At 37.1% G+C, this 12,185-nt stretch overlaps 1 protein-coding gene across 2 annotated transcripts; it reads left to right on the top strand.

The window, feature by feature from the left end:
• Positions 1-553: 553 nt before the first annotated feature.
• Positions 554-9,518, top strand: ZCCHC9 (zinc finger CCHC-type containing 9). Of its 2 annotated transcripts, XR_002823738.1 has the most exons (6): positions 554-973; positions 3,882-4,032; positions 4,263-4,355; positions 6,277-6,345; positions 7,637-7,939; positions 9,412-9,518. XR_002823738.1 is itself a non-coding variant. In XM_004374455.2 (5 exons), the coding sequence occupies exons 1-5, from the start codon at positions 590-592 to the stop codon at positions 7,753-7,755; spliced, it is 816 nt and encodes a 271-aa protein (XP_004374512.1). In that variant the 5' UTR covers positions 554-589; the 3' UTR covers positions 7,756-8,683. The 2 variants fall into 2 exon arrangements, 1 of the variants encoding a protein (XP_004374512.1); XM_004374455.2 differs by lacking the exon at positions 9,412-9,518 and having other exon boundaries at positions 7,637-8,683.
• Positions 9,519-12,185: the final 2,667 nt, after the last annotated feature.

The raw sequence follows: 12,185 nt of genomic DNA, 5'->3' as shown, positions 1-12,185 counted from the left end.
CAGTCTGTCAGACCAGTAAGTCTGATTTTTTTTTTTTTTTGGTGAGTTTGAATTTTGTTCTACATTTTTCTCCAGCTGTGTCCAGGACCCTCTATTGTGATCCCTGTCAGAGCATTTGGTGGTGGTAGCTGGGCACCATCTAGTTATGCTGGACCCAGTCTGGTGGAAGCTGTGGTCCATTAGTCCTTTGAACTAATCTTTCCTTTGTGTCTTTGGTTTTCTTCATTCTTCCTTGCTCCAGACGGACTCCAGACATATCTTAGATGGCTACTCACAAGCTTTTAAGACCCTAGACACTACTCACCAAAGTAGGGTGTAGAACATTTTCTTTATAAACTATGTTATGCCAGTTGAGCTAGATGCCCTCTGAGTCCCCAGCCCACAGCCCAGTAATTCAGTCCCCCAGGGAGTTTTTTTTTTTTTTTAAAAATATGTACATGTAGTAAAAAGTGTTTTAGTAATTATAAATTTCAACGTATGGGCATATGTGATATGGCATGTGTCTCTAGGTTTTGTTTTGTTTTTTTTTAAATGATGACTAACCGCCCATGCTTGTCTTAAAGATTGGTAAGGTACATCTGATGAAGCCATGACCAGGTGGGCGCGAGTTAGTACTTCACATAACAAGAGACCCTTGGCTGCAACATCATGGGAGGACATGAAGAAGGGATCTGTTGAGGGAACAAGTCAAAGCCTACCAAAGGGTAAACAACTTGAAGCCAAGAGACTGTCCCTTAGAAATGACACACTCCAAACAAAACACAAAAAGAACAAAAAGAAGAAAGAGTACTTAAATGAAGATGTGAATGGATTCATGGAATACCTAAGACAGAACTCACAGACGGCTCACAATGGGGAGATGATAGCAACAGCCAGCCAGGAAATAAGGGAAGAAATTGCAATAGCTTTAAAGAAAGACAGCCGACGGGAAGGAAGAAGATTAAAAAGACAAGCAGCAAAGAAAAATGCAATGGTAAGATCGTTACTTCTACCATGTTACTTACTTTTATGTCTAGAAACTCTATCATTCATACACACATCTTGGGAGGGTCTGATTGCTGTTACGTACCAGAGTTATAAAGCATCTTTATAATACTAGCAGCTACCACTTTTTTAGCACCTCCTATACAAGGTCACTATGAGTTGGAATTGACTCAACGGCAAGAAGTTTGGTTTTTGGTTTTTTGTATGTCCCTGAGGTCCTTGGGCGGCACAGATGGTTTGCGCTTGACCACTAACTGAAACGCTGGTGGCTTGAACCCACCCACTGGCATTGTGGAAGAAAGGCCTGACAAACTGCTTTTGTAAAGATCATAGCCAAGAAACCCTATGGAGCAGTTCTACTCTGTAACTTGTGGGGTCACCATGAGTCAGAATTGACTCAACTGCATTGAGTTTATATGTCCCTGAGTGGTGCAAACAGTGTGCTCGGCTGCTAACTGGTGAATCTAGGCTACTCAGAGGTGCCTCTGAAGAAAGGTCTGGTGATCTACTGCCAGAAAATCAGCCATTGAAAACCCTATGGAGCGCAGTTCTACTGTAACACATGGGGTTTCTGTGAGTCAAACTGGCTTGAGAGCAATCAATTTGGTTTGGTTCTTTTTATATGCTAGGCATTTGATGTACTGATTAATCGTTGCAGCAGCCCTGCAAAGATGGTGGCATTATTCCCATGTTATGGATGGAAAACACTGAAGTGCAGACAGGTTAAGCAACTGGGTGAAAGGCACTTAGCTAGGATCAGTGGTGAAATTGAAACCTGGAGTCGATCTGACTTCAAAATTTAACGTTCTTAACTTTGACTTCCAATAATCATTGTTCAAATAGCTATTTAAAAATATATCAAAACAATAAAGAAGATTAAGTCCAACAGGCTAAGTGTGTCTTCTATTTTCTTTATCCATGAAAAACAGGCACAGGAAGGAGATCTGACAAGAATCACTTTAGTAACAGGGCAGAATAATAGAGTTAAAACTTGAGATCTCCCTTAGTCGTTGCTCCCTCCCTGATGATACACTGGGAGGAATGCTGGGGGCAGCAGGTTTATTTCTGTAGTGTTGAGCCCTGGATTGTAAACTTGGTTGGACACAGGAAATGAAATACTTATGATTCTTCCCCTTCTCTAAGTTCACTTCCACAGTCTTCGAGCAGAGTACTACAGAAGAAACAAGACTTCTCAGTTATTACAGTTTTATTTTTTATTAGAATTACTAAATGTAGAGCACTACACCAATGCAAGCTTAAAACTCTACAGCCTCTATAAATGTGGCTTCTGACTATTTGCAGGATTAGTTCTGTCATTGTCACGTTTAAAGATAATTATTTGCAGATAATACTGATGAAACTTTATGGATAAATTTGAATAAAAAAAGTTATTTCTATTTGGATCAGGATAGCATTATGTTTAGATTTTAAAATTATTTTATATTTTAGTCAAATAAGTTAATTTAAAGCTTAAAGATAATTAGATAATTGTATTGACATAGGCAATATGATGAATTGCATACTAGTTGAAAAAGTTTAATATTATGACCTTTTAAGAAGTGTGGATATTTGTAATTAAAGGGGAGGTTTTTTTTTTTTGTTTTTTTTAAAAGGAATGCTGTATAAATAGTATATGGCTTGCTGTGACCTACTTTCAACTCATTTTCTTGCCAATATTTTTAATACTTCATACTAGCATCAGTTTTTGAACGCAAATAAATTGATTAGGGTATAGAAATTTACCAGGCAGCTGTCTACAGTACCATATACATTAAATTTTAGGATCATTCAAGAAATACGTATTTGGTGATGGTTAGGTTGTAAAGATCAAGAAAGTGAATTGCCAAGTTAATAGAGAGGACCTTGACCAAGAAGCCAAGAATTTTTATGCTGATGATCCAGTTTTTAGTGGTAGCTTTTTCTGCAGTTGTTGGATAAATGCATTTTCTTTGTTTGAATCAACTCATTCTAAATTTAAAAAATCATTAAAAGGAATTGAAAAATAAAAGGAATCATTCTTTTCCAGTATGTTACAAAACAGAAACAAAGGAAAGTGAGGACATAGTTGCAAATTGTTAGGTATTTTAATTTTAATGTATCTGGTTTTTTTTTTTTTAAATGTATGCATACTTTGAAAGATAATTAAATGATTAACTGTTTGCTGTGCAAGAAATACATATACTTTTTTCCAGACTGAGTAAAATAGTTTAAATTGTCTGTCGTCTTTGATTATGGCAGCCATTCTCATTCATTGTATTAAGAAAATATATTCTAAATTGCTATGTGGTCTGTCAAGTAATCACGCCATTGTTCAGTTTTATGTTGGAGCCAAAAATTCATCTTAGAATAAATTAATCCTTTAAAAGGTAATGTATATATATTCTAAAAATAAAACCTCAATTTGTGAGTATCGAAGAATATGTATTAAGGTTATAAAAAAATTAAGGATATACTTGATGTGAAAATATCTTATGATTTTAGTCATAATTTAAATGGAATCATTTGACCCAAATTCATTCAATTATGTGAACTTTAAAACTGCAGATATTATTTTGAGTGAAAATTTTACAGCCATTGTTTATCTTCTACATCACTGCTAACGAAATAGTCCATATTTGCTTAATTCATGTAAGCAGTTGCCTCCTACGAAGCCATTTATAACGTTGTTTCTGAGATTGATGGGTTTATGGACTGAGGGTTTTCAAAAGCACTGGTGGAAATGCCATTTCTTATTGTTCAGGAATATGTGAAACACTTTTTTCTATAGCTAAAATATTGAAAATTTTTTAAAAAGAGGTAATTTAAAGATGGGAAAATTTTAAAGATACTTTTGAGAACAAGAATTGTTGGAGCCAATGTAGTATTACAGTGTGGAAACTTACGTTTTGTTTTCCCAGGTATGTTTCCATTGTAGAAAACCTGGACATGGGGTTGCAGATTGCCCAGCCGCCCTTGAGAATCAAGATGCGGGCACTGGAATATGTTATCGGTGTGGATCCACAGAGCACGAAATAACCAAGTGCAAGGCTAAAGTAGACCCAGCTCTTGGTATGTTTTTCTGTCAGTGTTTTGTTCAGTTGGTGGGGAAAGTGACCAAGAAGTAGCCAACTGTTTTTTTTTTTCTCCCCTTGAGAGAGTTTGTTATGAGCATGCCACTTAATATTTTGAAATCATGAGATTACATTTTAAGTTATGTAAAACAAACACATTTTAAAATAATGTGAATAACATGACTTGTCATACGTATAGTAAACGTAACAAACTGTTGATCCCTACAGGTGAATTTCCTTTTGCAAAATGCTTTGTTTGTGGGGAAATGGGGCACCTGTCCAGGTCCTGTCCTGATAATCCCAAAGGACTCTATGCTGATGGTGAGTACTGTTACACTCAGATATAAAAAAAATGCTGAGTTCTCATGCAGAGTTGTGATTTAATTTACTCTCTTAATCAGAATTCTAGCATAAATAGCAAAACCTTTAGAATTTCATTATTTTTATCAAATGTTAGTTATATGTACTGGGCTCTCTGGGCAATGTGATTTGATATCAAACCAGAAAAAAGTAAGTTGTATATTTCAAACTCTTTGTGTTTGCTTCAGCATCGTTTGTGAGAGTATTTTATAAATTTCTGCTTTTAAACATAACAGAAACAGGGATTATATCTCAACCTAATATAAGATTTTAAAAATAGTGTTGTGTATTGAATCTCATCTTAGCATACATACCATTTTGAGTAGAAGGGCTGATACACACTACTCTTTAAATATTTGTCATAGTTTTGTTTCTGAGTTTTTTTTTAGTTAATTGTCTGGGATGCGATCATGTAGCTTCCTTATCTTTAGCTCAGCTCACATCTTAAGATCCTGAAATAAAGTCTGTGATGTTTAAAGCTTTGAGGAGGAGATTGTCATCTGTTAATATGAATCCACACACAGGCCAGTGTGCCTGTGGCTGGTGCCATGAGGTTCCAGACCCCTCTCAACTCATGTCCTGGGTTCCCCTGGCGAAGCCTAATGGAAAAACATAACTTTTTGAGTCAGTCAGACAGGTTATAACCCCAGCACCACCACTCACTAGTTGTGGGACTTTGGCCAGGTTACTTCACTTCTGTCATCCTTAGTTTCCTCACTTATAGGATGGTGATGATAAAACAGTATTTCATTGATTCAGAAATGTATATTTTTTTCACATTTTAGTATCTTTGAAATCAGGATGCATCTTACCATTGGCTGGTGTCCCATATCCCATAATTGGCAGAATTTTTTTCTTTCTGAGTGGTATATAAATTAATGATACATTTATAATCAGTGGTATCTTAAATTGATGAATTATGTTATTTTCCTGGAAGAATTATTGTGAGGATTAAACTATATTATTTAAGTACCTCTTCTTTGGATTATAAAACAGTAAAGAGGCCCTGGGCCTGGTAAATGCTTGTAGGCGCCTTTCAGATGTGAACTTATGAAATAGGCCAGTTAATATGACTAATGAGCAAAGACAACTTTGGATTGTCAGCCAGAATGACTAGATAGATATTTAAAAGAGTGCGGCAGGAGGAATAGAGCACACAGAAGTGAGAATTCAGCCAGGCTTATATTCTGTAGGGTCATTTTTCTAAGCGACTTAACACTATGAGCATGATCATGATCCTGCTTGACTGTTAAGTGGAAGAGTCATTTTAAAATCACAGTCCTGGACTGTTGCTTAAATCAGGCAAATAGGCATTTTTATAAAGATTAGGGTGTCTGACAGATAGAAGGCATCTGGAATAAAAGTTAATTTTCTTTCTTTCCTAACTGATCATCCCCATCTGTCCTGTAGAGCAGAGCAGTGGCTCCCAACTGTTTTGGGGGGTCATTGACCAATTCATTTGAGAATCTGATAAAAACTCTGGACATCCTTCCTCCTCAGGAAGATGTATCTGCACACAACTTTTGCTTACAGGTCTGAGGGTTCACAGACCCTTGACTGTCAACAGTGGTTAAGATCCAGGTTTCTGGATCTTAGTGCCTCCCATCCTATCTCTCTTCTCTTCCCTACTCCCCTCCAGAAGGCCAGGTGCAAGAAACAGCGGGTAGGTACAGTTTTGTGCTTTGTAAAGTTAAGAGGAATGGGGAATGAACTTGGTAGGAATGATGGCACTTACCTATGTAGAAAAACAGAATGTAAGTGAGAGAGCGACCTTTGCTATGGACGATGACGTGAGGAGTAAATATGATGTGAAAGAGCTCTGAAACGTTAAAAGACCTATGTGAGTATGAGATGGTATTTAATAATCTTGTTCTTTTAATAGGTGGTGGCTGCAGACTTTGTGGCTCCGTGGAACATTATAAGAAAGATTGCCCAGAAAGTAAGAATTCAGGTGAGATCCCTGGCCTCTTTTTAGAAGGGGCAAGATTAGTATTTCTTTGTGTTTTTTATTATTAATTACTTCCATTGAGGACCATTGATTTTAAGGCAGCCTGTTTTCCTACTGCAGTGATGCCTTAATCACTTCACTGTCAGCAGTAGACACAGTACTGAGTAACTGAGCATTAGCTGCTGTTCTCAGTTGGGGGTGTGTGGAAAAAACATGACTACTAAGCCTTAGGGGAGCCTGATTTTATAAAGCATTTTATTTATAAATGCTTACATTTGTTAACTAATGAATTTATTGATTAATTTCTAATTAATTATAATAGAGCCAATTCTGTTTCTTACAGAAGAGTCTTAAAGAGAAAATAAAAAATATGAAAATAACTTTTAGTCTTCTTATGATTATCTTCATATATGTTTTGCTTAGTGTGTGCCTAAAGGATTCAACGTTGATTGTGAAAACTGCTGAAATATTAAAAATGTGTTATCCACACAGCATCTGGTCAGTTATTTTCTTCCTAATGAAGTACAGCTGTGGTGGTCAAAAACTTGGTAAATGTTCTGTATACCTAAGAAGGACTTTGGGGGAAGTAGAGACCATTATTACATTAGTTTGCCTGGATTAGAGTAACGATAATCTACGTGAAAGAAAGTGAGACAGTAGGATAGCCCAGTAGTGCTTCTTAGGGGAAAAAAATCACATTTCTTTTTATTTCATATAGCACTACACAGAATACGCTGCACATTCTTAACTTTCTACCCCTAAAATTGATCTGAAAAGCAAGAATCCTTGTTTACAGTCTTGCCTAGAAGAAGATAGTTTTTACTACATTGTAGGCAGTGAGATTGAAATGATGAAGTGGATTTGAATTCTCTCTCCTGGGAGGATTACCACTTCCCCAGTGAAAAGACTGACAAGCAGATGTTGTATAATTTTACAGGTGGAATCTTGCGCATTTAAAACTGATGCTTCATAAGTCTTGCTGTTTACAGACTGTTGGAATTCATTGACTATAATGATGAACTCTGGAAAAGAATGAAAGAGCTTTCTCATCAATTTGTGCATTGCAGAGCAGTTGTTGCATTTCCCTAATTGGAATGAGAAATTGCCTGTGGTACTCTGAAATCAAGTGTTATAATCAATTACAGAATTACTCACTTTCCTTTAGTGATGGAGTCTTCCCTCCTTGTGATTATTCATGTCAAAACTAGTTCTTTTGCTCAGCCAATACCATTCTGAGTGGATGTCTTTGATTACATTGCTTTTCTTACATTCTAACTTTTCTATTCCTTTACAGATAAAATTGTCACAGTTGGTCGCTGGGCAAAGGGAATGAGTGCAGACTACGAAGAAATTTTGGATGCTCCCAAACCACAGAAACCCAAAACAAAGATACCTAAAGTTGTTAATTTTTGATAATATCTACTTGACAAGATGGAGTGGGGCTTCCTAGGAGGCCTATATGATCTGGACATGGTCAAACACCATTTCCTGAGTTCTGTCCAACAAGGAGTACTTCTACCTCTGGAGAACACCATTGGAAAAAGCATAAGATACTTAAATGGAATTCTCTAGAACATGTTTAACAGGCAGAACTCAGGTATAACTAAGAGGTTGTATACCTGATTTTAACAATCACCTTTTCTTAAAACAAAGGATTATGCATTAATGTGTATTTGCATTTGGAGATGAACTTTTGTTATACTGTTTCAAAATATAAATTTTACTGTTTTTTTCGTACAATAGAAATTTATTTATAACTGCCACAAGATTGCTGTATTTTTAAAATACTGAATAAAAAGTCATTTGCTTATTTTTTCTGAATACCTGATTCTAAATTGAGCGAACCATTGTCTGTTAACATCCACGTAACAATCCTTTTCAAAACAAGGTCTTTTCATGAATCTGGCGAGTATAAACAAGGATTTGGTTAATTTTTGTTTTGGTTTTGACCTAAAGAAATTACAGAATTTTCAGGGTAAAGTTGAAAGCATCCCAATTTAACAGCAGCCCTTTCTTTGTCCTTGATTTTCAAGAGAGAAATTGGAATCAGATGTCTTAATTTCATAGTGCTGCTGTAACAGAAATACCACAGATGGTTATCTTTAATGAACAGAAATTTATTTTCTCACAGTTTAGGAGTCTAGAAGTCTGAATTCAGGGCACTAGCTCTTGGGGATGCCTCTTTCTCTGTTGGCTCTGGGGGAAGATCCTTGTTTCAGCTTTTTCTAGCCCCAGCATTCTTTGATTCCTTGATGATCTTCAGATTGCATCTATCTTCCCCAGTATGCCCTTGCTTCTGTGTCTAATCTGCTCTTTTTATAATTCAGAAGTGATTAGGTTTAGGACACACCCTCACTGATATGGCCTCATTAACGTAACAAAAACCCTGTTCTCAAGTGGGATTATATCCACAGGTATACCAAAAAACCAAACCCATTGCCATTGAGTCAATTGTGACTCATAGGGACCCTACAGGACAGAGTAGAACTGCCCTATAGGGTTTCCAAGGATCAGCTGGTGGATTCCAACTGCAAACCTTTTGGTTAGCAGCAAGCTCTCAATCACTGTGCCACCAGGGGTTAGGATTTCATCACATATTTTAGGTGGCAGGGAAGTGGAGGGCCACAATTCAAACCACAACACCAAGATTCAGTTTGGACTATTGAACCAGAATGATGGCGCATAACAGATTGTATATCAAACTTAACAGCGTTTTATTCACATGTTTGAGTCAGGGTGAGATGGAAGTATCACCATAATAGAACACTAATCAGAGACCCATTAGCTGCTTTGTTTGATTTGATGAATACATGCATACTTAATACATATATTTCATAAGGCTTAACGCCACCATTGTGCTGTATAATGGAATGACTCTGGTGGATTGTGTGTCTCATTTGAAATTTTACCTGATTGGATACATTTGTAACTAAAGGAGACAGCTGTGATTAGTTACTGATGCTCTGAAAGCAAAATATTTACCAAATAAGAAAAGGAACACTTTTCTCTTTTAATGTCTGCACAACTCAACAGTTCTAGTCTTAATAGGAGCTGTTCTTTTATTGTCAGCGCGAGAGGAAAACATGATGACAGAACACTGCTCAGCACCCCGGAGCTTAAGGAAACGAGCGCCATTTGGAATTGCACAAGTCATGCAGCTGGAGAAGGACAGCAGTGCTTTAGTCCTCAATGTAAATGCTTTAGTCCTAAAACACCCTGATTTATTTCACCTGTCCTGTCAGAAGCAGGGAGTTCCTGGGTGGTGCAAATAGCATGCTTGGCTGCTAACTGAAAGGTTGGAGGTTCAAGTCCACCCAGAGGCACCACAGAAGAAAGGCCTGGTGACCCTCTTATTTCCGAAAAATCGGCCATTGAAAACCCTATGGAGCAGCTCTACTCTGACACGTGGATTTGCCATGAGTCTGAATTGACAGCAACTGGTTAACTGATCGGTTATAGATAGAAACTTCAGATCAATAGCAACTGTTAGACACAGCAGAAACTAATTAATAGAGTCCTCAAGATATGGCCTCTGTTATTGATCTGATGATATTCTTCTACTAGTTTATCCCTCACTCTGTTCCATCCTTATTGGTGTCTTTGCTGTTCAACACCAGGTATCCTTCCTTGGTATCACTGCATTTATCTGTTCCCTCACCTCAGGATATCCAAGGCTTGCTCCCTCACTTCTTTCTAGTCTTTGCTCAAATGTCATCTTTTAAGGGAGACCTTTCCTAAGCACACTATTTAAAATTCTCTCCCCTCAAGAACTCCCATTCCATTCTCTGATTCCAGCTCATAGTAACTCTATAGGACAGAGTAGAACTACCGGGTTTCCAAGGAGTAGCTGGTGAATTGGAACTGCTGGTTAGCAGCCAAGCCACTGCGCCACCAGGGATCCATATATATATATATGTATGTATGTATGTATATGTATGTATATATGTATATATATCCTATATATTGTCTACTGGAGCCCTGGTGGCACAATAGTTGAACGCTCAGATGCTAACCAAAAAGTTGGTGGTTCGAACCCACCCAGCTGCTCCGCAGAAGAAAACTGGCGATCTGCTCTCGTAAAGATTACAGCCTAGAAAACTTAATAGGGCAGTTCTACTCTATCACATGGGGTCGCTATGAGTTGAAATCGACTTAAGGACACCCAATAACAGCTTATTGTCTGTCACTCCCAACCAGAATGTAAGCTTCATGAGAGCCAAGATTTTTGTGTTTTTTGTTCATTGCTGTATCCCCAGTATTAGTACATTACCTGACACAAACTAAGTATTCAATAAATTTTCTTTGAATGAATAAACACCCTTGTCTTCCCCAGCTTGGTGACAAAGTCTAAGAGTTTAAAGTTTATTAGTATCTTTACTCTTTACAACATTATGGTAGAAGATTTTATAATACTTTAATTCTGACATCTGTCATCGTATATGCAATTGTTATCCACAGATTAGACATTTTTATTCTTTAAACAATATTTCTTTGAATTATTTATGTATCTGACAGTATGTTTGCTTACCATGTGTCCTTGTATCTTAGACCTTATACTTAATAACTTTTCTTCTTCCAAAAGTACATTTAGAATTCTTGTTAGTAAGGAACTATTGGTGGTATATTTTATCTTGTTTGCCTGCTAGTGGCTTAATTTTGTCCCCATTCTTTAAAGATAGTTTCAGTGGGCATACACTTCTAAGTTGAAATTTATTTTCCCTTAGCTCATTGAAAATATTATGCCATTGTCTTCTGGCTGACATTGTTATTGTGAAGTTGCAAATTGTTCTTCTTTTGCAGGTAATGCCTTTTCTCTCTGAATGCTTTTAAATCTATTTTGGGAGTTCCTCATTTCACTATAAATACCTAGTTGTGTATGTTTTTTATTCAGCCTTTTTGGGATATATAGTATTGAACTTCCTGAAGGAAAAAAATTCTCAACACTTCTGGAAATTCTTGGCCATTATTTCTTTGAATATTGCTTCTTTCCTATTCTACTATCCTCAATATTCATCGACCTCTTTTTATATATTTGTATATGTATCTTTGGAAGGAGCCTGGTGGCCAAAAGTTCAGTGGTTTGAACCCACCAGCCACTTCGCGGGAGAAAGATGTGACAGTCTTCTTCCATAAAGATTATAGCCTTGGAAACCCTATGGGGCACTTCTACTCTGTCTTATAGGTCACTGTGAGTCAGAATCAACTCTTTTGACAACAGGTTAATGTATCTTTGTGCTATATTTGAGATAGTTTAGTTGGCACTATCTTCCAATTCACTGATTCTGTCTTTACCTTGCCATTTTTTGAGCTACAACTGAGTTTTTATTTTAATTATTGTATTTTTCAATTTTAAATATTTCCGTTGGTTACTTTTCAAAGCTGTTTATTTTTTTTTTAAATAGTCTCCTGCTCCTTGCTCAATTTTTCAATTTTCTCCTGATTTCTTTAAACATATTGTCTTTGTTTGGGTTCTTTAGAGGAGCAAAACCAGTGAAGTGTATATAAATATATATAAATACAGAGAAAGAGACATTTACTTCAAGGAAATGGCTCACACGATTATGGGGGCTGGCAAGTCCTAAATCCGTGGGTCAGGCCACAGACCGAAGACCTTTGCTAGCTCGCAGGTTGCTGGGGTTGGTGTATCCAAAATCTACAGGTCAGGCAGCAGGCCAGAGACTTCTGCAGGCTTTTGTCCCCAGAACCGGAAGTCAGTATAGTGTTGAGAAAGAGTGAGCTTTGCCAGAACATCCATTTATACACTGGAGGCAGATCCCAACCCCAGGGAAACTCACGTTTCAACTGATTGGCTGCTCACATAAGATCACAAAATGGAACGTGAT

This window comes from Trichechus manatus, unplaced genomic scaffold (genome assembly GCF_000243295.1).
Source record: "Trichechus manatus latirostris isolate Lorelei unplaced genomic scaffold, TriManLat1.0 scaffold00029, whole genome shotgun sequence".
NCBI lineage: Eukaryota > Metazoa > Chordata > Mammalia > Sirenia > Trichechidae > Trichechus > Trichechus manatus.
The sequence above is the reverse complement of the archived record's forward strand: the minus strand, read 5'-3'. Positions and strand labels throughout refer to the sequence as shown.

Excerpts from the sequence above, each read along its gene's own strand:
- ZCCHC9 (XM_004374455.2), top strand. The coding sequence starts at position 590 with ATGACCAGGTGGGCGCGAGTTAGTACTTCACATAACAAGAGACCCTTG. Across the intron at positions 974-3,881 it reads CAGCAAAGAAAAATGCAATG|GTATGTTTCCATTGTAGAAA; the intron begins GTAAGATCGTTA and ends TTGTTTTCCCAG. Across the intron at positions 6,346-7,636 it reads CCCAGAAAGTAAGAATTCAG|ATAAAATTGTCACAGTTGGT; the intron begins GTGAGATCCCTG and ends ATTCCTTTACAG.